This window comes from Coregonus lavaretus (genome assembly GCF_964263955.1).
Source record: "Coregonus lavaretus genome assembly, chromosome: 32".
Lineage (NCBI taxonomy): Eukaryota > Metazoa > Chordata > Actinopteri > Salmoniformes > Salmonidae > Coregonus > Coregonus lavaretus.
Genome location: NC_140019.1, coordinates 23,593,790 through 23,618,681, shown reverse-complemented (window position 1 = coordinate 23,618,681; position 24,892 = coordinate 23,593,790). Strand labels below are relative to the sequence as shown.

The 24,892-nt window shown below is 43.5% G+C and overlaps 2 protein-coding genes across 2 annotated transcripts in view; one reads left to right on the top strand and one right to left on the bottom strand.

Moving 5' to 3' along the window:
- The window catches only part of LOC311107732 (LIM and calponin homology domains-containing protein 1-like), a gene marked incomplete at its 5' end in the record, with an annotated part of 115,785 nt that extends 97,358 nt beyond the window's left edge, over positions 1 to 18,427 (top strand). The window contains 18 exons of the mRNA XM_084150248.1: positions 269 to 307; positions 2,755 to 2,881; positions 3,006 to 3,166; positions 4,097 to 4,583; positions 5,674 to 6,006; positions 6,903 to 7,014; positions 7,315 to 7,445; positions 7,736 to 7,841; positions 8,845 to 8,876; positions 9,679 to 9,801; positions 11,255 to 11,347; positions 11,619 to 11,783; positions 12,204 to 12,301; positions 12,495 to 12,656; positions 13,253 to 13,336; positions 13,729 to 13,837; positions 16,806 to 16,908; positions 17,232 to 18,427. Coding sequence (XP_084006374.1) covers positions 269 to 307; positions 2,755 to 2,881; positions 3,006 to 3,166; positions 4,097 to 4,583; positions 5,674 to 6,006; positions 6,903 to 7,014; positions 7,315 to 7,445; positions 7,736 to 7,841; positions 8,845 to 8,876; positions 9,679 to 9,801; positions 11,255 to 11,347; positions 11,619 to 11,783; positions 12,204 to 12,301; positions 12,495 to 12,656; positions 13,253 to 13,336; positions 13,729 to 13,837; positions 16,806 to 16,908; positions 17,232 to 17,257 — 2,491 coding nt within the window. The 3' untranslated portion in view covers positions 17,258 to 18,427. The remainder of the gene's footprint in view (positions 1 to 268; positions 308 to 2,754; positions 2,882 to 3,005; positions 3,167 to 4,096; positions 4,584 to 5,673; positions 6,007 to 6,902; positions 7,015 to 7,314; positions 7,446 to 7,735; positions 7,842 to 8,844; positions 8,877 to 9,678; positions 9,802 to 11,254; positions 11,348 to 11,618; positions 11,784 to 12,203; positions 12,302 to 12,494; positions 12,657 to 13,252; positions 13,337 to 13,728; positions 13,838 to 16,805; positions 16,909 to 17,231) is intronic.
- Positions 18,428 to 22,167: 3,740 nt separating this feature from the next.
- On the bottom strand, positions 22,168 to 24,073 carry LOC311107412 (paired mesoderm homeobox protein 2B-like; the record flags this gene model as incomplete). The annotated part of the gene is made up of 3 exons (XM_084149902.1): positions 22,168 to 22,599; positions 22,996 to 23,183; positions 23,833 to 24,073. The coding sequence occupies 3 exons, from the start codon at positions 24,071 to 24,073 to the stop codon at positions 22,168 to 22,170; spliced, it is 861 nt and encodes a 286-aa protein (XP_084006028.1).
- Positions 24,074 to 24,892: the final 819 nt, after the last annotated feature.

The following is a 24,892-nucleotide window of genomic DNA, read 5'->3' as shown; positions in this document are numbered from 1 at the left end:
AAACCCATTGTTCTGCTATTTAAGACAATAATTGCTCACTTTGTAATAATACTGAACCTACAGTATCTCATTAAACTCTCATGATTGTTTACAAAGAGCTCATAGTGTTGTCAACGGTAACCCATAGAGTAAACCTCCAGGTGTTTTCAACACACATCCTATATTCCTTATATCAGACTTCTTTACTATTCTCATATCTGTATGTATTGTGTTGTAGTTGTGTGTATGTTCATTAGTGTGCTCTTTCTCCATGTCTCTGCTTTCGTAGATTCAGTCACAGAGCTGCTAGTGTGTCAGATGACTCAGAGTAAGTGGTTCTTTGTTACCCATCGGCAGTACATCCCTGCTAAACCACACCTGCCAAGTATGCCAACTTCTAGACATGTCTATCTGTAGGGAGTTGATGGGTGTAAGCAATATGGTGGAAACTCTGGACTATTGGACTTTTAACCATGTTACACCCATCCTATTCATTCAGATTTAGCAGAACTTGGGAGGGACTAGCGGTTGACTTCAAATGAAGATGCTTGTGTTTGTAACCAGCTTCTGTCATCTGCATGTCTCACTCACACTCACTCTCAAACGCAAACGCTGGAACTCAAGACGCGCGCATGAATCCTAACTGCAAGGGTGAACCCTAAAATGTCTGCGAGACACTTATCCAGCCTCACCGAGTTGCTGTGTATCTTATAGCCTTCGAGGGTCTAATGTGGAATGGGGTGGCCCTAGATTACTCTCCTGTCTGGTGGACAGCTCATAGTCTCGTAAACCCCAGACGCTAGGCAACAGCAGTGACTAGGGTCTGATTTCAATAATGGACTCTTTTGGCAACTTCGATAAGGGGGGAAGAAATTGTTCCGGGGTGGGTCCTCTTCAGACAGACAACTCTCCCAACAAATCACGAGGCAGACATGCCTGAATGTCGTGATTCAAAACCAAAGTTTGCAGGCAAAAGCTTGCAGTGGTTTTACATTAACATTTCCATTTTAGTCATTTAGCAGACGCTCTTATCCAGAGCGACTTACGTTAGTGCATACATGTTTTTCGGGTGTGGGGCGCCGTGGGATTTATTTAAGATACTCTTTAAAGAGGTAGGGTTTCAGACATTTTCAGAAGATGGTCAGTTTTAGTGAAGGTAGCTGATGCAAACTAGCCACTTGCGAAATGCACTCATTGAAAATAACCTCTGTGATCTACATCTTGCTAGCTGCTATTTAGTATTTTATTCAAGCAGATGAAGTAGTGACGTAGTTCTTCTATACCAAACTGATGTTCTATTACGTTCAGCCGCTGTTCAGCCGGAACATTTTTGTGGGAGACTAGAGAGCTCACCATATGATGCATGTCTCATGCACTCACACACAAGGATATGTACCAGCACTGTAACAATGTATGAGGATCTCACTGTGGTTCTCAAAACAAGACCTGGATCAAATGTATAACTGATGCTCTGTGCTGTGTACAGATAGGCGACTGTATATATGACCTTTTGACAGCATGTTGCTTTACATGTTATCATCTGCCTTTAATTATTAACGTTATCTCTGCTGCCTTCTGTTTTGCATGGTTCTACACAGTATAATACAAACTAATGTATACAGAAGAGTAATATCCAATAATATAATATGTGTGGTATTGTCAGAATAATAATGAGTTCCTTTTGGGTTTTGAGTACAGAAGGTGTGTCTGACCATTGACCCTGTTTGACCTTTCCTGTCTGAACTATCATCACTACGGCAACTCCAGAGCTCCAGAAAACATTACTCCATTACTGTGCCTGAAAATAAAACACTTTCTGTCTATACCGTATACATGACTTCTCTCCCAGTGAATCTCTCTATAACTCCTTCCATCTCCTTGTCTTCCCCTCTCTCCTCTCTTGTCTTCCCCTCTCTCCTCCCTTGTCTTCCCCTCTCTCCTCTCTTGTCTTCCCCTCTCTCCTCCCTTGTCTTCCCCTCTCTCCTCCCTTGTCTTCCCCTTCTCTCGTCCCTTGTCTTCCCCTCTCTCCTCTCTTGTCTTCCCCTCTCTCCTCCCTTGTCTTCCCCTCTCTCCTCTCTTGTCTTCCCCTCTCTCCTCTCTTGTCTTCCCCTCTCTCCTCCCTTGTCTTCCCCTCTCTCCTCCCTTGTCTTCCCCTCTCTCCTCCCTTGTCTTCCCCTCTCTCCTCCCTTGTCTTCCCCTCTCTCCTCTCTTGTCTTCCCCTCTCTCCTCCTTTGTCTTCCCCTCTCTCCTCCCTTGTCTTCCCCTCTCTCCTCCCTTGTCTTCCCCTCTCTCCTCTCTTGTCTTCCCCTCTCTCCTCCCTTGTCTTCCCCTCTCTCCTCTCTTGTCTTCCCCTCTCTCCTCCCTTGTCTTCCCCTCTCTCCTCCCTTGTCTTCCCCTCTCTCCTCACTTGTCTTCCCCTCTCTCCTCCCTTGTCTTCCCCTCTCTCCTCTCTTGTCTTCCCCTCTCTCCTCCCTTGTCTTCCCCTCTCTCATCCCTTGTCTTCCCCTCTCTCCTCCCTTGTCTTCCCCTATCTCCTCTCTTGTCTTCCCCTCTCTCCTCTCTTGTCTTCCCCTCTCTCCTCCCTTGTCTTCCCCTCTCTCCTCCCTTGTCTTCCCCTCTCTCCTCTCTTGTCTTCCCCTCTCTCCTCTCTTGTCTTCCCCTCTCTCCTCTCTTGTCTTCCCCTCTCTCCTCTCTTGTCTTCCCCTCTCTCCTCTCTTGTCTTCCCCTCACTCCTCTCTTGTCTTCTCCTCTCCTTTCTCTCCTTTCTTTTATCAGGAGTGTGAGTATGATTGACATGCGTTGTGAGGAGGACGGCATCTTGCCACACCACAGCCAGGTGCGCCACGAGCTCATGCACAACCAGTACAACATGATGAAGGAAGAAGAGGACCACTGGCAGGACGTAAGCACTCACTCACACACACACATCCTAATACACTTTCATACACACACTCGTACACTTACACACACACACACTTACACACTCACGCATTCATACAGTCATACATCTACTGTCTGTGTGTTAGGACCTAGCCCGGTGGAAGAGTCGCAGGAGAAGCGTCTCCCAGGACCTGATCAAGAAGGAGGAAGAGAGGAAGATGATGGAGAAGCTGATGACGGGTGAGGGAGGAGCCATCTCTCAGAGGAGGAAGAGCATCAAGACCTATCGGGAGATCGTTGAGGAGAAGTACGTCACAAGGAAATCCTCAATTTTAGGTCAAACCCTGGTTTCCATATTGTTGGTTGTCTCCATGTACAGTATAGGCCTATACCTACTCTCTTCTATCCGGGCCTGTTGTTTTTTTATCTCATCCTGGCCTCAACCTATTTTATAACTGCATCAGGGGATCATAGCCGGGTAATAAGGCTTGATTCCCGCTTATGGCTAGAAAGAAGCTTGTTCAGGCCACTTTTCTCTCTGTATTTGAATATGGTGACTTGTTGTATATGCATGCAGCCTCCTCTGTATTACAGAGACTGGACTCTGTTTATCATGCATCCTTGCGCTTTATTACAAATGCCAAGTCACTCACCCACCATTGCACCTTGTACCAAATGGTGGGTTGGACCTCACTTTATATGCGCAGAAAGATACTTTTATATGTGTTCATCTACAAAGCTATTTTGGGTAAACTCTCTCTTTACCTCTGTAGTCTGGTCTCCTTCACCACCAGCAGTTACCATACCCGGTCTGCTAGGTGGTTGCTACTTAAAGTCCCCATTTACAGTATTAGGCAAGACTGCCTACTCGTCTTGTGCACCAGAGGCATGGAATAGTCTACAATCCATGCTTCATCTAGATATGTTAGTGCCACTGAATTAATTTACATTTTTGATGGGAGACTCTGTTACAGAGGAGTGTAAATGCTTTTTTTAGGCTGGATCATGTTGTTGTGTTGTGTTGTTGTATGTTTTAATTCTGTAATGTATTGATTGTTGCTGCCTTCTTGGCCAGGTCTCCTTTGAAAAAGAGACTCTGGGTCTCAATGGGCTTTTCCTGGTTAAATAAAAATAAAAAATAGCAATGTACACATGTTTCAACAATGATGCTTTCGTCAGTGTGTAGCCAGTCACATGGCCCCTGTCTCACCTTGTCCTCCCGTCTCTCCTCCCCTAGGGAGCGTCGTGAGAACGACCTCCGCGAGGCCTACCGGTTGGCCCGCACACCCGAGGAGGCGGCGTTGGTCCTCCACCGCTATGCCCAGCGCTTCACCATTAGTGAAGCGGTGCTAGAGCGCCTGCAACTGCCCAAACTACTGGACAGGAGCATCTCTGAGGATCCCACTGCTACCACCAACACACATCTCACCCTCACCCCAACTTCCTGTTCTCCCACCCCCACCTCCCCGGAAGAAGATCCAAATGGCCCCCTAAAGTACCTGAGGCAGCAGTCGCTCCCAGCACCCAAGTTTACCGCTACTGTCGAGGCCCAGGTGGTGGGGTTCCCCCAGGATCCGTCTCATCGCCCCCAGATTCGGTCGTGCAAGCCTGAACCAAACCCCTCTATCCGGGCTGTCTCACCCAAGTCTGTGCCTTTGCTGATGCCCAAGCCTTACAGCCAACCCAAGGGCATGCAGATGCTGGTAGGACCCAGGCCAGGCAAGGTGAGGCACAAAATGCCAGCTAATGGCAAGGGTTTTATCAGTGTTATCACTAGTGTATTTTACTATAAAATTGTGTTTGAACCAGGGTTTCAATTACCAGGGTGCCATGGGGTTGTTTGCCATTCATCCCCCAAAGTAGTTTGAATGTTTTGTTCAGCCTAGTCTTCCAAGGGCACACCAAGATGTATTGTGTAAATGGAACCCTGATCTTTGCATTTACATTAGAATAGCAGACAGAAACCATGGAGATTGGGTGTCATGTTTTCAGTCAGAAACCATGGAGATTGGGTGTCATGTTTTCAGACAGAAACCATGGAGATTGGGTGTCATGTTTTCAGACAGAAAGATAGAAATCCCTTTTCCCTTTTCCCCAAGTCTGTTGCAACGTCTCAATTCAGCATAACAGGATGTTCATTTTCATCCTCAGAGCCATTCCAATGGAAGATAACATGGTTTGGGGTTATTATTGGAACAAACCGGGACTTCTTCCCACTTCTGTGTCTGGAATCTCTTATTTGGAGCTGAGTGGAGCCTGAATGGAGGGCTCTGTTCCGTATTGACTTAAGAAGTTGACAAGTAGGCCCTCTCAATGTGAAGTGGGTCTCCGGGCAGACAGAGAGGACCACACAGACTGAGGGGGGATTGTGGGTAGTGAGTCCCCCTCCATTCAACAACCCCCCTGTGTGTCTGGAGTTAGCACTTTGCGCTCCTCACACATACATTACAGCCTTTCATTTAGTCCCAGCATGTTATCAGGGGCTAGCTGAATATCTTATAGGCCAGAGTTACATGAATGAGTTAGGTTTTATTTACAACATGGGGAAACTTCCGGTCTGTGTGGTCTGGAATAGAACTGTCTGGTCATATTGCGGTCGTTGCTGTGGAGTGTGGTATATGGGAGGTTTCATCCCAGTTGACTGTTCTTGTTTTGCTGTCTGAAGGATATTTTTGGTGAGGATACTGTGTCTCTAAAATGGGGTTTATGTGTTGGATTTGTACATTGAAATGCATCTCTGTAGTGTGTGTGCTCTATGTATGTGCATACATGTGTGTTTTCTCTAAGCCTTCAGTCTCTAACCTGTGTACTCAGGTGGACGACTTGCGAGTGAACGGCGACATGGGCAATGATGAGGTCACCACTCCAGAGAGCGAGGGAAGGACCTCCCCGCTACTGTTCTACCCCTCCCCTGCCACGCCTACAGCCTCCTCTGACGGTTCCGACACACCCCCATGTGAGGCCACTCTCCTACCCACACATAGCCCCTCCCCCAGGGCAAGCCCATTACCAGGCAAGCTAGCTGTGGCACAGGGTGGCACAGGCACTGCAGTGACATCTTCTTCAGTGCCAGGAGAAAGTGATGCCCAGGAGAAGGGTAATGCACAGGAGTCTACCCCGCCTAGCCGGCCCACCTCACTGCCCTCGGTGAGCACCTAATACATGCAGCCAAGCCTGCTTTGTTTCTGTGAAAAAAAACATATTTATTCAAAAGGGTCTGAAAAGACTTGGAACAATGTAGGTTGTGGCTTGCATCTTGACAAACTGTCAGTGGTGTGAAGTACTTAAGTAAAAATACTTGAAAGTACTACTTAAGTAGTTTTTTGGGCTATCTGTACTTTACTTTACTATTTATATTTTTTATTACTTTTACTTTTACTTCACTACATTCCTAATGAAAATTATGTACTTTTTACATTTTCCCTGACACCCAAAAGTACTCATTGCATTTTGAATGCTTAACAGGACAGGAAAATGGTCTAATTCACACATTTATCAAGAGAACATCACCTGGTCATTCCTACTGCCTCTGATCTGCCGGACTCACTAAACACATGCTTTGTTTGTAAATGATGTCTGAGTGTTGGAGCGTGCCTCTGGCTATCTGTAAATTTAAAAAACAAGAAAATGGTGCCATCTGGTTTGCTTAATATAAGGAATTTGAAATTATTTATACTTTTACTTTTGATACTTAAGTATATTTTAGCAATTACATTTACTTTTTATACTTTAGTATATTTAAAACCAAATACTTTTAGACTTTTACTCAAGTAGTATTTTACTGGGTGATTTTCACTTTTACTTAAGTCATTTACTATTAAGGTATCTTTACTTTTACTCAAGTATGACAATTGGGTACTTTTTCCACAACTGCAAACTGCAGACTGAAAGCCTACATACAAGCCAGAACTACGTGTTGTTCTTCATCTACATGCAGTCATAGATAGGATAAAGCAACATTGTGTCAGAAAGGTCATGACTTCAACAAAAGGAAGGAGGAGGATGCATAATCAGAGTATTTCTTCCTGTGTGTGTCCCTACAGGAGCTGCAGAGCACAGAGAGCCTTGTGGAGGCTGGAGGCAGGTCTGCTGCAGGCCCACTGTGGGAGGAGCCCAACACAACAGAGACTGCAGTACAGCCCTCTCCAGCTACAGGTCTGTTCCTATGTGTTACCTAGGAGACTGCTGTCTAACTGCTGCTACTCTGACACCTAGTGGTGGCCATTTGTATTGTTTCTATAACCCATAAAATCCTGTTGCTATTCGATATGCATGCTAGTCATGTGTTACTCATTGTCTGATTAGCAAATGAACACTTTAAGCTGTTAAACACATTATTCAACTTGGTCTTCCTGTGGTTAAAGTCACATTAGGACCCACTGTCTGGGCTTACTGTATACTGTGATGCAGAGCCTTGCTCTGATTCATGTAAACATGTGTCCGTCTGGTTTTCAGAGTCACAACAAGCTCCCAAGGAACAAACAGAAGTGTGTATGAATGCCACAGTGACTAGACAGAATGCCACTGTCCTCCGTCCAGTCCTATCAGAGCACGCCACACAACAAGCTCAACCAATGACCGCACAGGTGAGATCACCTGCCAACCAATCAATGGCCCCCAATGCTGCAAATAGCCAATCATTTGTGCACTGCTGTACCTCAAGCAGAAGCCGTACCCAGGAGTGTGCAGCGCCATAGAACTTTCGGATAGAAATGCATTATGTAGAACAGACATGATTCTATACTGTGTAGAATAGGTTATCACATAAGCTCTGTAAATTACATTTCTATCTGCTTTGTTCTAACTAAATATTTTGAAGAATCCCCTGGTCATGTTTTGATCATTGTGTTCCTAACCTTTCTGGTTCTGATCTTAGGTCAGTGAGCCCAGCCTGGAGTCATCTCAGAGAGCAGAGGAAGTTGCTGCCTTGGCTGATCCAGGACCTGTCAGAAAGAAACCACCATGTGAAGCGCCCACAACAGGTAAGCAAAATCTTTTTTCAGAACAGAATGAACTTCAAACTGCCTTTTCCCAATACTCTTTATTTCCCACAGCCCTCTCAGCTATGCTATCACACACCCCAACTCCTTTTTCCTTTGTGTCTCCAACTGGCACTCTGTGTTTTTGCCTGTGAACTCTCTATCTATCCTCTCCTTTTCTCCTCCTCACCCCCTTGCCCTCCCTCCTTCCTCCCCCTCCTTCTTGCTTGTGCTGTAGAGCTGGCTAACAGTGCCAGTTATCCACCAGCAACCGGCAACCCTAGGTTAGGCCTACGTTGGGAGTTCTTCACCCCGCCAGGTAAACTGCTCACTGATTAGTTGAGCTTGCCTGTAACCCTCTTTGGGGTTCACATACTCATACATAGTACAGGGTTTCCCCAGGGCTTCCCCAGGGGCTGGGTGAAAGCATTGGAAACCTGTTTCCTCACTCTACTAGTTTTGTCATTTATTATTGGAGTCCTGTGGATCCCATTATATTTTACATTAAGTTGGTCTTATAGTGCTGTAATTACTATAGTAACAATGTTAATACAACATTGTTACAAGTATACTACAGTGTTACTACACAGGTATCAGAGCAACTTCATGTCAAGTGTTACAGCATTGTTGAATGTTGATTTTGGTGCACTTTTACACAGGAAACTGGAATTGTTAGCCACTCAGTAATGAAAAATACCACACAACTCGTAGCTTTTCAGCAACTCAATATTCACCTTCATACCTTATCACCTTGATTTGTTCCCTTATCACCTTGATTTGTTCCCTTATCACCTTGATTTGTTCCCTGCCACCTTTTGCTTCATTCCCTCATTCCTTTAACTGACATTCATTATGTAAATAGCTTTTTCCATGTGTTCACACAAAGACAGTGTAGTTAGCAAATTAAATTACTAAAAAGATCATGTCCACTCAGCATCAGTTCCTGTGTTTGAAAGATGCTTGTTTTCTAACCGGCTACCTTTTTCACTGTACCTCTATTTCATAGAGGGGGCAGAGCAGGAGCGTGGTAAAGCAGCGGTAAGTAGATCCTTACTGTTCCATCTGCTATAGTCTTTCCTGGTAGAGTTATAAAGGGTTTTTTACTGGTTCTCATCTGGTTGAGACAAAAATCTTAAAATGGTGTCAATACAGTCCACATTGCATTGGATACGATGCATCTTAACAGACAATCCTGGGTTGTGTTCATTAGGGCACACAGTAACAAAACCATGAAACAAAAACAAACGTATTCTTATTGGGCAAGTTCAATATTGGCTCCCTGTTTCACTCCATTTCAGAGCGTGTTCTTCCGTTTTGTGTCTACTGAGCACAATCCTTTTGTTGTTTTTCCTATATATTTAGGACCTCCCTAAGACCCAGTGATTGATTGGTCATTGTTCATTGGCTCAACCTATCAGATGAGGATTATGTACAAAGCAACCAGCATTGCTCTTCATCCCCTCATCGCTCTCTCTTTTCTCTCTCCTTAGTAGGACACCTGTGGCTAGCATGGACATAGTGCTGTTGTAGATCAACTGTGTGTCTCCTCTATACCCTTTCTGTGGATGTGTGTGTACTTTGGTTTATGGGTGTGTGGGTCGGCGTGTGTGTATATGCATGCTTGTGTTCACAAATGTGTGTGTGTGTATGTACGGATGTGTGCATGCGTGTCTGTGTCTGTGTCTGTCTGTCTGTGTGTGTGTGTGTGTGTGTGTGTGTGTGTGTGTGTGTGTGTGTGTGTGTGTGTGTGTGTGTGTGTGTGTGTGTGTGTGTGTGTGTGTGTGTGTGTGTGTGTGTGTGTGTGTGTGTGTGTGTGTGAGCCCCGGATGGGCCCTATCAGGTCACTCAGGTGTCATCCCCAGTAGTGGCCCAGGCTAAGCGGGGTGACCGCTGGTCTTGGGACCCAGATGAGGAGCGACAGCGTCAGGAAAGGTGGCAGCAAGAGCAGGAGCGCATGCTTCAGGTAGCCTGAGTTATGCTACTAAACACCCAAAAGCTAAGCCTGACTTAGCTTGCTGCTAAATACTCATTAAAAAAAACTAGGCCTGATTTGGCTTGCTGCTAAATACACATGAACAAAAGCTAAGCCTGATTTAGCATGCTGCTAAATACTCATTGAGAAAAACTAGGCCTGATTTAGCATGCTGCTAAATTCACATTAACAAAAGCTAGGCCTGAGTTAGCATACAGCTAATAATATGTTAACAAAAGGCCTGAGTTAGCATACTGCTAATAATATGTTAACAAAAGGCCTGAGTTAGCATGCTAAAGCTAGGCCTGAGTTAGCATGATGGCCTATTGACATTAGCTAAAGCTAGGCCCGAATAACCCTACTGATTACTGAATCTATGGTCTGCAGCACCAGTTACATTTACCCAAAGCAGGTGCTAACTTTCTATTAGCTTGCAGACACATTTCAATTAACCACAATCTTGAGTCGACCCCCAATCTGCTACTCACTGCTGTGCCACAGTGGCCACACAGTGGCAGCATTGCACAATAAAAGCTGTGTGCTATGGCATGTCCTGCGTGTCTCACACTCACTCGCCAGAACCCCAAATCTGCCGCCAGTCAACTTCGCTCTCCTCCTCTACCTACCCATCATAGGGTGTGTCTCAATACTCCAAATAGCCTTGTCTCCTTGTTTTCTTTCCTTCATCCTCACCTAACCTATATTCTACAGACGAAGGTGAGGAGATGAGGAAAGAAAACCATTTCAGACTATTGAGATCCACCCACAGGGTTTGCTTGGCTGATGCATGAACTCTTGTCACCCCTAAACCCCCTTGTCGGTGCATGGTGTGTCTGTTTCTTTGGTTGGCAGCTTTTTGACTGTCTTTTCTATATCTTTACAGCTCTCATCATACATGCATGCTATGTTTGTGTATGCCCACTTTTTCCTGTCACATGATTGGCCCATGCTTCTCAATGGTACTTAATACAGACCTGAACTAGCACAAGTTATTTATTGAGATGAAATCCAATGTTAATGGATAGTTCACCTCAATCTAAGCTTATCAGATGTTTTCATCTTTCAAAAGGAGTATGAAGTTGAGTCTTCCACATTTCACACCATCTTTCAAGGAAAAATCCACTAAAAAACGATATTTTGGTATTTTTTTCATTAGTCCACTGTTAATACAATCCCAAAATGTTTTGTCAGCAAGTTTTCAAGATATCGGATTTTCATGAAGTAAAGTGTCACCAGCCATCATCATGTTTTAGGGAGAGTGATAAGTACTTTCAGTTCGTTACTGATAGAACTCTAAAACAAAGTGGCAAACCCCGATATGCTTTATGGCCAGGTATGGCCCAACAGGCATCTGTTCTGTCTATCTCTCCATCCGTCTGTCTGTATGACATGTCATTTCTCCTTGTTGATGAATGTGTGCCATCTCTCGTTGCCATGGTAACAGGAGAAGTACCAGCATGAGCAGGAGAAGCTGAAACAGGAGTGGGAGAGAGCGCAAAGAGAGGTGGAAGAGGAGGAGAGGAAATACCATGAGGAGGTGTGTGTGTGTGAGTGTGTGTGTGCATGCGTGCGTATATGAATGTGACTGCTGACTGAATACAAACTTCTTATCATCCTATCAGTGTCCTCCTATTGTTTCCCTACAATGACTCTTACCTACATTCTGCCCTCCCTCTCTCCATAACTCCGTCCCTCCTCTCCCTCCTTCTCCCCTCCCACCCCCTCTCCGTCCCTCCCTCCCTCCATCCCTCCCTCCTTCCTTCTCTCCTTCTCTCCCTCCTTTCCTCATTCCCTCCCTTCCTCCACAGGAGCGTAGGATACTAGAGGAGACTGTGGCCCCCCTGACCCCCCTCTCCTCCACCCTGCCCTCGCCCATCCGGGGGGATGGCCCCACGCCCATGGACCCCCAGGACACCGTTGTCCGGTCGCTGGCCGACTGGGAACGCAAGCAGGAGCTGCTGGAGAGGCAGGGGGTGAGAGGAGAAGTTATATTGGGTTACCTATTAAATTAAAATAACGTGTTGTAAATATGTATATATGTATATATTATTATAATAATTATTTGTATTATTGTTTCATTTACTTTCTTTTTTGACCTGCACTGTTAGAGCAATTACATCTGTGCATGTGACTAATAAGCCCATCTAATCTAATCTGTTAACAGGCCATGTGGTTTTGTTACAGTGGATTATAAAGTGTCATAATTTGACACAGTTAAAAGGCACTCTACTCAGTGTATGAGTAGGGACGTGGACTTCACTAATCCAGTGAAATTGTGAACTAACTGTTTGAATTTATTGAACAGCTAATATGACAGTTAATGTGTTTCGGTGGATTTTAGGGTGATTGTAACAAACCCTTTGAAACTCTCTTCCTCTCTCTTCATCCACCAGGGGAACACAGAGTGTGTGGAATGGAAAGGACAAGATAACGACAGTAGTAGTGACATCAGCACAGCATCCAGAGATGAGAACCTGAAAACAGCAGTCAGGTCAGTCTAAGAGCGTGTGTGTCTGTGTGTGTCTGTGTGTGTCTGTCTGTGTCAGTACACGTGTGTGTCTGTGTGTGACCTTGAACCCTATAATGGGCATGAGAATAATGACTTTCTATATAATGTCATTGGTCATTAATGAAACTGAAATGAATCAATCATTGAATCAATCAATCGTCCACAACTCAATCAGCCAGAACAGCAGTCAGGCAGACAAGCTGACGCCGAGTCTGCAGAATGGTCAGAGAGCACCACCCGCCATGGCCGTGCCCCAGCCCCACAACAAGAAACAATATACAGACGTCTTACTAGACTACACCAAACCCAGCAAGCAGGCGCCCTCTCGGGACAGGAGGTATTTGTGCTTGCGGAGGGATTAGGGGTGAGGGGAGGGGTGTGTTCATGTGTGCGTGTGAGTTTGTTCTATCATTCACAAGCCAATATTCACTGTGTTATGCAGAGGGGCTTCTCTTTTGGTTATTAGTGCTTCTCCACATCTTCCATCATGGACATGCCTTTTACTCAGATGGCCAGTAGGTGGTCCCATAATTCATCTATGTTGCCTCACTGTCAAGATGAGGCTTTATAGGGAAATGACAACAGAGATGTTGTAAATGTAAATGTAAATGTTATATTTAGTAATTCACAAAAAAGTCCCTGATTTATAGTCCAACCAATTAAAACAGATTCTTATTAGTGGTTCAAGAGATTGAAAAAGTAAGAACACATATTGGTAAACCTACTGCCTAGAGTAGGAATTTGTCAAATGCAGCTGTATTGCACACTGTATGGTCCATATAATTGGCAACAACGTTGTATTTTCACCTATAGAACCTTATTATTGTTTGTTCGGCTCATATAGTTTTGATTGGTACAATTCATACTAAAGGATTCAATCATGTCCATGTTGCTAGGCAGGCCGTCATGTTGCATGTTGCTTTTCATCTCCAGGTGTGGCTCCATTGAATCCATGGGGCCCAGTCCATTAAAGTCACCCACAACATGCCCATCCGACATGCCTCAATCGCCAAACAGGTACAGCCACCAGAGGGCGCCAAACTCAGCTCCTTGAGGCCCCACTCACTACTGCTTTTGTCATCTGTTATATTGAGAACGATATTGAACTTGCCGGAAGTATATGGTTTGATCTGTGCTTCTCTGTGAAAAGTATCATGTCAGCTCTGTAGAAGACATTGCTGGTATCTCTAACTGGTCTGAGTCCATATCCCACATCATCAAATGTATAGATCAATATACTGTACTAGATGTGAATCTGAGGAATCTAAAAGCATCAATCCCTCAATTCTTCATTCACTATCACTGGACCATATATCCACTGGACCATACTTCATTTGGCACTGCGGTCATTCAGTTTGTGCTGCTCAGTAGTCAGTCTGTGGTAACCTGGACTGGGTTCTTCCCTGCAGGTCGGTGAGCGGTAAGAAGCTGTGCTCCAGTTGCGGTCACCCTCTGGGAAAAGGGGCGGCCATGATTATTGAGACCCTCAGCCTTTACTTCCACATCCAGTGCTTTAAGGTCAGTGTCACTCAGGCAGGATGTGTTAGGTCAGAACACTATCACCACAACACCACAGTTAGTAGCAGGCTGTGTTAGGTCAGAACCCTATCATCACAACACCACACCCATCCACAGTTATTAACCACAGGATCCTGACTAATGTAATTGATGATGAATTCTAATCCAAGCCCTAGAGCCAACCCCCCAGAAACTCCTTGTTGATCTTTAAGGATTGTAAAGGTCACAGGAGGTTGATGGCACCTTAATTGGGGAGGACAGGCTCTTGGTAATGACTGGAGAGGAATAGGTGGAATGGTATCAAATACATAAAAAACATGGTTTCCTTGTGTTTGATGCCATTCCATTTGCTCCGTTCCAGCTATTATTATGAGCCGTCCTCCACTCAGCAGCCTCCACTGGTATAGGTGTAAGTAACCTAACGTAGCATGGGTTAAAGAAACACCTGAAAATAGATCCCCTACATACTGGTCTGAAACTAGATCCCCTACATACTGGTCTGAAACTAGATTCCCTGCATACTGGTCTGAAACTAGATCCCCTACATACTGGTCTGAAACTAGATCCCCTACATACAGTACTGGTCTGAAACTAGATCCCCTACATACAGTACTGGTCTGAAACTAGATCCCCTACATACAGTACTGGTCTGAAACTAGATCCCCTACATACAGTACTGGTCTGAAACTAGATCCCCTACATACAGTACTGGTCTGAAACTAGATCCCCTACATACTGGTCTGAAACTAGATCCCCTACATACTGGTCTGAAACTAGATCCCCTACATACTGGTCTGAAACAAGATCCCCTACATACTGGTCTGAAACTAGATCCCCTACATACTGGTCTGAAACTAGATCCCCTACATACTGGTCTGAATCTAGATCCCCTACATACTGGTCTGAAACTAGATCCCCTACATACTGGTCTGAAACAAGATTCCATACATACTGGTCTTGACAAGAAGAAAAAACTGTCGGGAGGTTCTCTTCTGCACTGTTCAACCAATCCAGTAAATGTGGAGGAGGAGTTAAGATGGCGTGTCACCTTGTTAATGTCCAAAAGCGGAAGTCGTGTCACAGACTCTCTTTCCATTTCCCCTGAAAACCAGAACATCCGGTGGTTGGGGACTCGGCAGAGGCTAAGGTGTAAGCAATATGCCAAATGTCCCACCTGACCAATCAGAAGGCAAGGTGAAGGAATTGCCATATTGCTGAAACCTTTCCGATCCTCTCTGATCAACATACTCACCAATGCCGTCAGCCTTGTCAGATCAGTGATTACTACAAGGAAGGAAGGAAAAAATTATGCATTTTCAAAGTATTCAAACAAAGCATATGTCTTACACTATGTATACAAAAGTATGTGGACACCCCTTCAAATTAGTGGATTCAGCTGGTTCAGCCACAGCCGTTGCTGACAGGTGTATAAAATCGAGCACACAGCCATGCAATCTCGATAGACAAACATTTGCATTAAAATGGCCTTACTGAAGAGCTCAGTGACTTTCAACGTGGCACCGTCATAGGATGGCACCTTTCCAACAAGTCAGTTCGTCAAATTTCTGCCCTGCTAGAGCTCCCCTGGTCAACTGTTGTGAAGTGGAAACGTTTAAGAGCAACAACGGCTCAGCCGCGAGGTGGTAGGTCACACAAGCTCACAGAACGGGACCGCCGACTGCTGAAGCGCGTAGCGTATAAAATATATTCTGTCCTCGGTTGCAACACTCACTACCGAGTTCCAAACTGCCTCTGGAAACAACGTCAGCACAATAACTGTTTGTCGGGAGTTCCATGAAATGGGTTTCCATGGCCGAGCAGCCGCACACAAGCCTAAGATCACCATGCGCAATGCCAAGCGTCGGCTGGAGTGGTGTAAAGCTCGCCACCATTGGACTCTGGAGCAGTGGAAACGCGTTCTCTGGAGTGATGAATCACGCTTCACCATCTGGCAATCCGACGGACAAATCTGGGTTTGGCAGATGCCCGAATGCATAGTGCCAACTGTAAGGTTTGGTGGAGGAGCAATAATGGTCTGGGGCTGTTTTTCATGGTTTGGGCTAGGCCCCTTAGTTCCAGTGAAGGGACATCTTAACGCTACAGCATACAATGACATTCTAGACGATTCTGTGATTCCAACTTTGTGGCAACAGTTTGGGGAAGGCCCTTTCCTGTTTCAGCATGACAATTCACCCGTGCACAAAGCGAGGTCCATACATAAATGTTTTGTCGAGATCAGTGTGGAAGAACTTCACTGGCATGCACAGAGCCCTGACCTGAACATCTTTGGGATGAATTGGAACGCTGACTGAGAGCCATACCTAATTGCCCAACGTCAGTGGCCGACCTCACTAATGCTCTTGTGGCTGAACATATCTAGTGGAAAGCCTTACATTTTACATTTACATTTTAGTCATTTAGCAGACGCTCTTATCCAGAGAGACTTACAGTTAGTGCATACATTATTATTTTTGTTTATTTTTTTCATACCCCCTGTGGGAATCGAACCCACAACCCTGGCATTGCAAACGCCATGCTCTATCAACTGAGCTACATCCCTGCCGGTCATTCCCTCCCCTACCCTGGACGACGCTGGGCCAATTGCACGCCGCCCCATGGGTCTCCCGGTCACGGCCGGCTACAACAGAGCCTGGATTCGAACCAGGATCTCTAGTGGCACAGCTAGCACTGCGGTGCAGTGCCTTAGACCACTGCGCCACTCGGGAGCCTTCCCAGAAGAGTGGAGGCTGTTGTAGCAGCAAAGGGGGGACCAACTCCATATTAATGCCCATGATTTCGGAATGAGATGTTCGACGAGCAGGTGTCCACATACTTTTGGTCATGTAGTGTGTTTTGCCTCCTCCTTCCTCTCTCTTTCTCGCTCTTCCCTCTCTCTCTCTCTCCTTCTCTTTCTCTCCCTCCCTCTATTTATCTATGTCTTCCTCTTCCCCCTCTCTTCCCCCTGCAGTGTGGGGTCTGTAAGGGGCAGCTGGGTGACACCACGATGGGGACAGACGTGAGGATTCGGAACGGCCTCCTCAACTGCCACCAGTGCTACATCCGCTCCCGCTGTGAGTCACACAAACTCACATCCACGCATGCACACATACACACTCACGGTTACACACGTATACACACTTGCATACTCTCTCTCTCTCTCGCGCTCTCTCTTGCTGACACACACACACACATGCACACACCTATACATTTGGCTCCCTCGCTTTCACATGATAAATAGCTACATCACACACTAATTCAATTTAGCTGATATAAGAGTATTGTGTACTCAATTGCCTCAGAGAAATACATGTATTTTTCCTTAATCCCATTAAATATGATAATCATCTAGTAGAGAATTTACGGTTGTCCTTATTGTTGCTCCATTTCTATTCAGCAGCCGGCCAGCCAACCACATTGTGACAACGTTGGGTCAATGGAAAGCACAAGGATTACGGAGAAATTGTCTCCCTTCTTCCTGCTTCTCTGTATAATCAACATATGTGTGGAATGTGTCTTGTCTGTCAATGCCTATGTGGGGATTTTCGCAATGTCTGCAATTCACATCCCATCGGGTTTATTGAAATGGTCCAAATAATGCCTGACATTGGAAAGTTGTGTGCATAGAATATTAGTCAGACTGATCATAGTCGCCCTATTGATTCTATTGGCCCTGTATGATCACAGCTCAGAGGTTCTCACTTCCTCGTTTCCATATGCACCCACAAGCCCTCAAGAGGATGGCGGCCATTTTGAATCTGAGCTCTGAAACTGTAAATATGGTGCATACAGTATAACAGCCTCCATCACTTCAAAACTGTATAGGAAACTCATGAAAATACTAATGCAATGAAGTCCAACAAACGAATGTGGCACTTATTTGTTTGTAAGAAAACCCTTTATTTTAATTGAATTATTCTCTGGTATCCAGGTTGTTAGATAGGCCTTATTAGTCTTTAGTTTGTAACTTTAGCTTCTAATTTGGTCGCTAGAGAAGGTTGTCAAGATTTCAAATGAAAGTTTCAAGTAATAGAAGTGTATTCCATTTTGCTGACTTGAGATCTTTAGGGGTTATTTCTCGATGGTCAACAAAAGGCTTAGAAAAAGCATGATTGTTCCTCCCAATTTAGATTTTTCACTTAAACCACAATTAACCCAAACTCTGGTTTAAATTCTGGGAGTTAAATAGTTTAGCTGCCTATCTTCTTTCCAGGCAGCTCCAACAATGTATTTTATCTTTTATTTATTGGATAAAAACATATACTGTGCTGTCACTAGGCTATAGGCCTACATTACAGTAACGTTGCACGTCGGCCTGACAACGTTATCCTTTTCTCTCTTTCTTTGCTCGAAACAAATGTCCGCTCACAAAGTTAGATGTACTTGATTTTAGAGCAATAACACAAACTGATGCATGTAAACTGGTTGTGGAGGTAAACAACCATCATTATGGATTTATGCTACTGTACTAAATCATTCCGTTAACTCTTAACTGATTCTCTTAAGGAATTTCACACTTGGAATGTCATGAAACATGTGCCTTAGGTAAACAGGTGATTGCACACGCAAGGGAAGGGAACCCAAAGATTGTATCCACTTAAAGGAAAACTCCATCCAAAAACCATCTTTTGGTATTTATTTCATTAGTCCATTGTTGATATAGTCCCAAAATGTTTTGCTTGTCAGCAATCAAGTTATCAAGATATATCACTTTTAAAATACAGAAATCAGCAATAGCATCATATGGGGATGATTTCTGTATTGTGAAAGTTACATATCTTTAAAACTTGATTGCTGACAAGCAAAACATTTTGAGACTATATCAACAATGGACTAATGAAACAATTACCAAATGATAGTTTTTGGGTGGAGTTTTCCTTTAAGTATGATTGGGTAGGATGGGAGGTTTTTGTCCAAATAGTGCTAAAAACACAGGAGACACTGAGAGCTTAAAATCACCCCACCAATTTTTTTTGTTGATATTCCCCTTTATCTTTTACTGATGTCATAGTCTACCAAACCTTATATTGTTTTCTCATGAGTTCATGATTTGCAGTGACAGTCTTTCCAGTTTCAAAACGGAATCTAAAATATATCTAGGATAAATGGTTGACATATTTAATAGCAGCCCTTCCCAACAAAAAATAGGCCGACCATTGATTTTTTTATTGTGTATCCAAATGTTATGATATTATTATAATGAGTCTATTTAGGCCTCTCTATGCCCTGTTGACAGTGATGACGATTTTGGTAAATGCTCAGCAATAGAAACTCATTTTCAACAACAAAAATATTCATTAAGCATACTTGTTGCGTTGTGAAATGATGGCTAAAATATTATTACCAGCAGTTGCACTTGATTAACATTTGGCTGCTGAAGACCAGTGCCAGCAGTTCGAACATCAATCGTGAAATGATAGGCTACTATGGAGCAATTTCAGTGCCAACAGAAATTGTATTTGAATTCCATAATTTAGAATTAGTGTTAGGATATTGAATTTGAATGTAATACTTTTGAATTTGTAATGCACAAATCGAATCATTGAATTCAGCTTTAGCTAAGTGGGCTAACACAGTCTTGTGACATGTAGGAGACCTGGTTCGAAGCCACTCAGTCACAAGAGCAAGATTAAATAGGGAGTGGAAATGCTATCCTTAGAAGGGCTATTCAACTATATTCTTATGGGGCCAAATTGCGGTTTTTTGTGACACTCTCTTCTAACTCAGCCTGTGGTCATCATAGAAGGGAACAGACGGCTCCAGCGAGTCTTAGCTTTCAGGAATGGGGTCATAATAGCTCATAGACAAAACGGTTTAAACGTTATAGCTAAATTCATAGGAAGAAAATTAATTCAACATTCCGCATTGGCTTTAGAAACTGCCAGAAGTTTCTGTTTACCATAGTGAGCATTTGATTATATCTGTTCTCCGCTACCTTTCCTGGCTGGCAAAGTAACAGGATATAGTCTCAGGTTTTGAATCTGAATTTAGAGAACTGAATATGAATGCATCTGAGAAGTTGAATATATGAAACTTTGATTAACTTGAAATTATGATTTGTAAATTTGATTCACAGACAATGAATGCAATGCTTACCATATTGAAACTGAATCTAGAGATATTGAATTTGAATATTAAATGTAATTGAATTTTAAAACTGGATGCAATATTCACTCAAATCAGTTTCAAATCATAAAATACAAGTTCAATTTATGAATTCAATGATTCAATTTGTGCGTTACTAATTCAAAAAATATTACATTCAAATTCAATATCCTAATACTAATTCTAAATTGTGAAATTAAAATAAAATGTCTGTTGGCACTGAAATCGCTCCATAGGTTACCAGTGGTGAATATACTGTATGTTCAAATGCTATCTTGAAATAAATCCATAGCCTACGCTTATGTCAGACATATGATCCACTCTCAACATGTAGCTTACAACTTTCCCTGTCTCGTCTGGGTTTATTTTTCTGATATAGGCCTACCATATTTTTAGGCTTCGGATCTGATTGTCTTTTTACTTTTACTTAGGAAATGAATACATCTCGGCTGATACTCTGCAGGGGGGCATCTCTTTGAGACAGGAATATCGATACTGTCTTAGCTGGATGAATAGTTTGGGAATGATACTTTACATCTAAGTTCTGTATTTATTGTAATATTCACCTGAACATTATCCGAATAAAAATGAATTTGATGTTCAAATGCATTGGCTTTATAGCATACTGTATGTTTATAAATAAAATGTAACAAATGAATGAATGGGCTTTTCGGTGTCTTTCTGTAGTTATAAGATATAATGAAATAATGTGGTGCACCTGCATGTAGTCAACTCAACTCAATTCGGCCCAATACCTTTTTGCTGCGACGAGGATGAAAGCAAAACGGACGGTATTTTTCTGCTTTTAGCCAGCTAAAAGCTGATAGAGAACGGGAAAGGCAATTGAAGTCTACTTTGTATTACTGCTGAACAGTCAGCCCTAAAAGTAACGCTGATCCCAAAGCATGCGTTCTGCCGCAAGCCGCTGTCCATGGTGCTGAAGTCAATTTCCAGCCCTCGGAATGGGCCACGGCCACCAGAAAGGTGTTTTCCAGTGTAGGTGTAGGTGACTTGTATAATAGAGGTACATAGTAATATATGATATTATAGAATCCATGACAATAGTTATTAAACAATATGATGAATTTGTGAGAACCAAATCTGACATGGATTGGGGAATCAGAAGATAATAGTAATTTATGTGCGACTTTGGTTAACATTTTTACATTAATGCTTGCAGAACGTAGCCTAGCCCGTTTGTCTACCTTTTGTCTAAAGATCAACAAAGAAAAACATGACAAAGCAACTTTGATTATTATTTTTATCATCAACAACCATTTCAATGGTACACCTGGAAAACTATGTGCACATGTAGAAATATTTCCTTCTTAAATATAAGCATTCATTACCTACATATAAATAACTTTCAAATCCTGGACAAAACGTGTTACATTATGCTCACAAAATGGGGGGAAATTATTATAAAATCGGACAAAAACCACATGCAAATAATGAAGAAATAACACAATGTTTGCATCCATTCCCTTTTTTTACCCAAAATAAATTCGCCAGTGGTAACTTTGTAAAACGTCAAAAAGACTTCGTGATTCTAAAGGGACTGGGGAGTTTGGCCTATGGTCAACTATAGGATAGATACAATAATACGTATTAACACTATACAATTTGAGCCACAAAAACACAGCTGTAGAAAGACTCACAAAACAATTACATATTCCTGTCAGCAGTGAACTTTTGTACTTTGTGCCTTTTCTGAGGAAATAATGGTTGTTCATTTGATGTCAACAATTGAAAGAAACGAAATTCTTCACGAGCCCTGAAACAGTGGTGTATAGGCTACGTACACTCAGCAAGTTGCATCAGGAAATGAACAAAATACTCTGTCTCGTTCGATAATAAACAGACATTCCATATATCGAAGATCTTCAGTCAAATCAGAATGTTGGCTACCTAAAAAAAACAAGCAGTTGTACAGTGTCTGACATTCTGGTCGTACGATGGGACACTGCTTATGACTCACAGCAGTTTGTGGTTACTTGAACCAGACAGCTATAAGTGCAGAATGACCACAATACTGGACGATAACCGAGACCGAAGGACTGAGGCAAAAAAATCAAAGTAGTCATCTTCATCTTTTTACAACTGCGGTTATGATATCAGTGTCCTTCAGTATTTCTTGTAACATCCCTCATTTCACCACTCAACACTCCTCAGTCACCTGAGTAAACCATGTTTCTCTTGTTTGATTTTGTCAGTGGGTCTCCGCTGTATTAGAACATGCTGGTCTTTACTAATGTAGCTTTGGCTCCGTTCTGTCTTTGCAAAGAGGACAGTACGCTGGCGAACGGTCCACCCAATGAGTCCGGGATAGAGGTGATGGTACCCGGGGCAGAAGCCCAGCCTTGACTCGGTGTGTTTCCACACATGCCGGGAGCCACCGACGTCTTCACTTGGTCTACTTGTCCGTTTCCGCTGGAAACGTTGACCTGGCCACCGGTTGGACTGGGCCCGCCGCAGTTAGAGGTTGGGACGGGGTTGGACCCCGGTCCTCCCGTGCTGTCAGGGTCGGTAGATTTGGCCTCTTTACTGTCTTCTTCCCTAGAGTCCGACTTCTTCCCGGAGCCGTTCTTGGCAGCAGCAGCGGCAGCAGCCGCCGCGCGCTCTTGCTTGCGGAATTTGGCGCGTCGGTTTTGGAACCACACCTAGAAAACGAAAAACGGGTCCAAAAGATTTAGACAACTGATAGTGAGCGATGTTTTAATTTCCATTAGATTAAATAGTCCTACTGTATGTGTAAATGACTGAAACCATTGTCATGTTGTCACTATTAGACAATGCAATATGATACTCTATCCGCATATTGACCGTCGGAAAACAACCCTTATATGTGTAATTATTCACACATAATCAAACAACAGTGTAAGCCTATGAGTTCTGTATGGGCCTAATGTTGGCGAAAGTATTTTTAAACCAAATAAATGTTTTAAAACCCCACAAGAATAGTAGGGATCCTTGTGCTTAATGTGCGGAATGACTTGAGTTCGGAAAAGACGGTGCACTTTGACAAGGTGAAGATAGTGCCGGATAGCATAGCCTACCTGCACTCTGGCTTCAGTCAAATCGATTTTGAGCGCCAGCTCTTCTCGTGTGTAGATATCCGGGTAGTGGGTCTCAGCAAAAACCCTCTCGAGCTCCTTGAGCTGTGCGCTGGTAAAAGTGGTCCGAATGCGCCTCTGCTTTCTTTTCTCGTTCAGTCCGCCATGATCCGTAAAGAGTTTGTAAGGAACTGCAGGAATGAAATGTCTACGTTAAACGTATTTGCAATGGCAATAGCTGTAGAGTAATGGTAACATATGATAACATGTAATTACAATGTTGTCAGATAAAAATCTATCTGAATTAAGAATGATTCTGTTGAAAATCGAGTTACGTTGTTATTATATTCTATAATATGTTAGATTACTTGTGGATTAGTGTTAAAATGAGACCAGTGATGTACTGTAATGTGGTTAACTGTAATGATAAACTAATGTTTGGTTTGATATTGGAGTTCAAGTTTGGAAACTTGTCGTAATGTTGCCATCCGTCCCGGTTCTTGCTACTGTAACTCCAATTCTGTGTCAATAATTAGCTTTAGTCTTTGGTTATCTAATTATTTTCGAAGCTTTGTATCTCATCGCAAAGTAAATAAATTATGCCTATCATTTTGGCAGCTTAAGATAATGTTGTTGGCGGTTTGGGTGTGGGATAGTGTAACCCCTTAACTGAATTACCGCTTGCCTGCAATCGCTTCTAACGTGATAAATTCTTTCATTTGTGTAAGCAAATTTCGTTTGGTAAATACTAAACACATTTCCATTTTCAAATGCAATCAAGGCGTCCTATATACCCGGGTAGAGACCGGGGAGTGTTGAACAAAGTTGGCGGTTGCTTACCTGCGGCGTATGGGCTGCTTTGGTGGTCCCGCAGGGTCCCCAGACTGCAAGAACCCGGCGTGAGAGACGGGCAGCCGGAGGTAGCCCCAAACGTGGTCCTGATCGGATTGTACTGAAACCCACTGGCTTGACTGCACGAGCTGAAGTCCGCATAGGCTGATGCCAAGCTCGATGTGTCCATCCCGGCCATACATGACTCGTAGGCAGAGGAATTTAGGTAAGAATACTCCATTTTATACATTTGAAAAGGCTCAGTGGATAAAGAAAGCAGCACTTCCCAGGAAAAAAATCTAAACTTCAAATTTGATTACAAAAACAATGATAAGGACGCGAGATGAGATGGGGAGAATTTACTTGCTTGGATTTGACTGTTTTGGAAAGAGGCTAGACTGTGGGTAGATGTGCACTGCTCGGCGCCTGCTCCAAAACTGGCCTCCTTTATAGGAGCTTCGCCCTGTTTTATGAAAAGCCCCCTAAGAGCCGCCTAGCCTCAGGTCTCTAGAGCATATAGTCCTCATAATAAACTTGGCTCTTTCCTCTTGGACAATGGCAAAGCGTTTGGTCTTATTGCTAGCGTTTTTACATGACAATAACTCATCAGTCTATTGGGCTGGCACTGGGGGCCCGCGCTGTCCAACCTCCCTATCATTGATCCTCTGCATCTCTAATTAGAATTTAATACCACACCATTATGCGCCAAGCCCAACCCCCCCTCCCCGCGCGCCATCCACCCCTCCTCTCTAACCACCGTCTTGCCCTTTAATTCAATCACACCACTTGGAAATAATGAAAGTTGGGTGACGATTCTCCCTGATCCAATTTTCCCAAAGCTTTTAAGTCTTTTAACCGACGGTATACCTTGGGCAGAATTTCAGATAGTATTCCCCCTCTCTCTTCTTGCCTTTGCACTCTTTCTTGGCTTGAAGTGCGGATCATTACGCACGATGTAACATTATTACAGAAGGGTGGATTGTTATTTTTTGTATTGTTTATTATTATTATTAATACTACTATTATTGGGCTATTGTTGTTATTTTGCCCTGCCACCGTCTAACCCTAA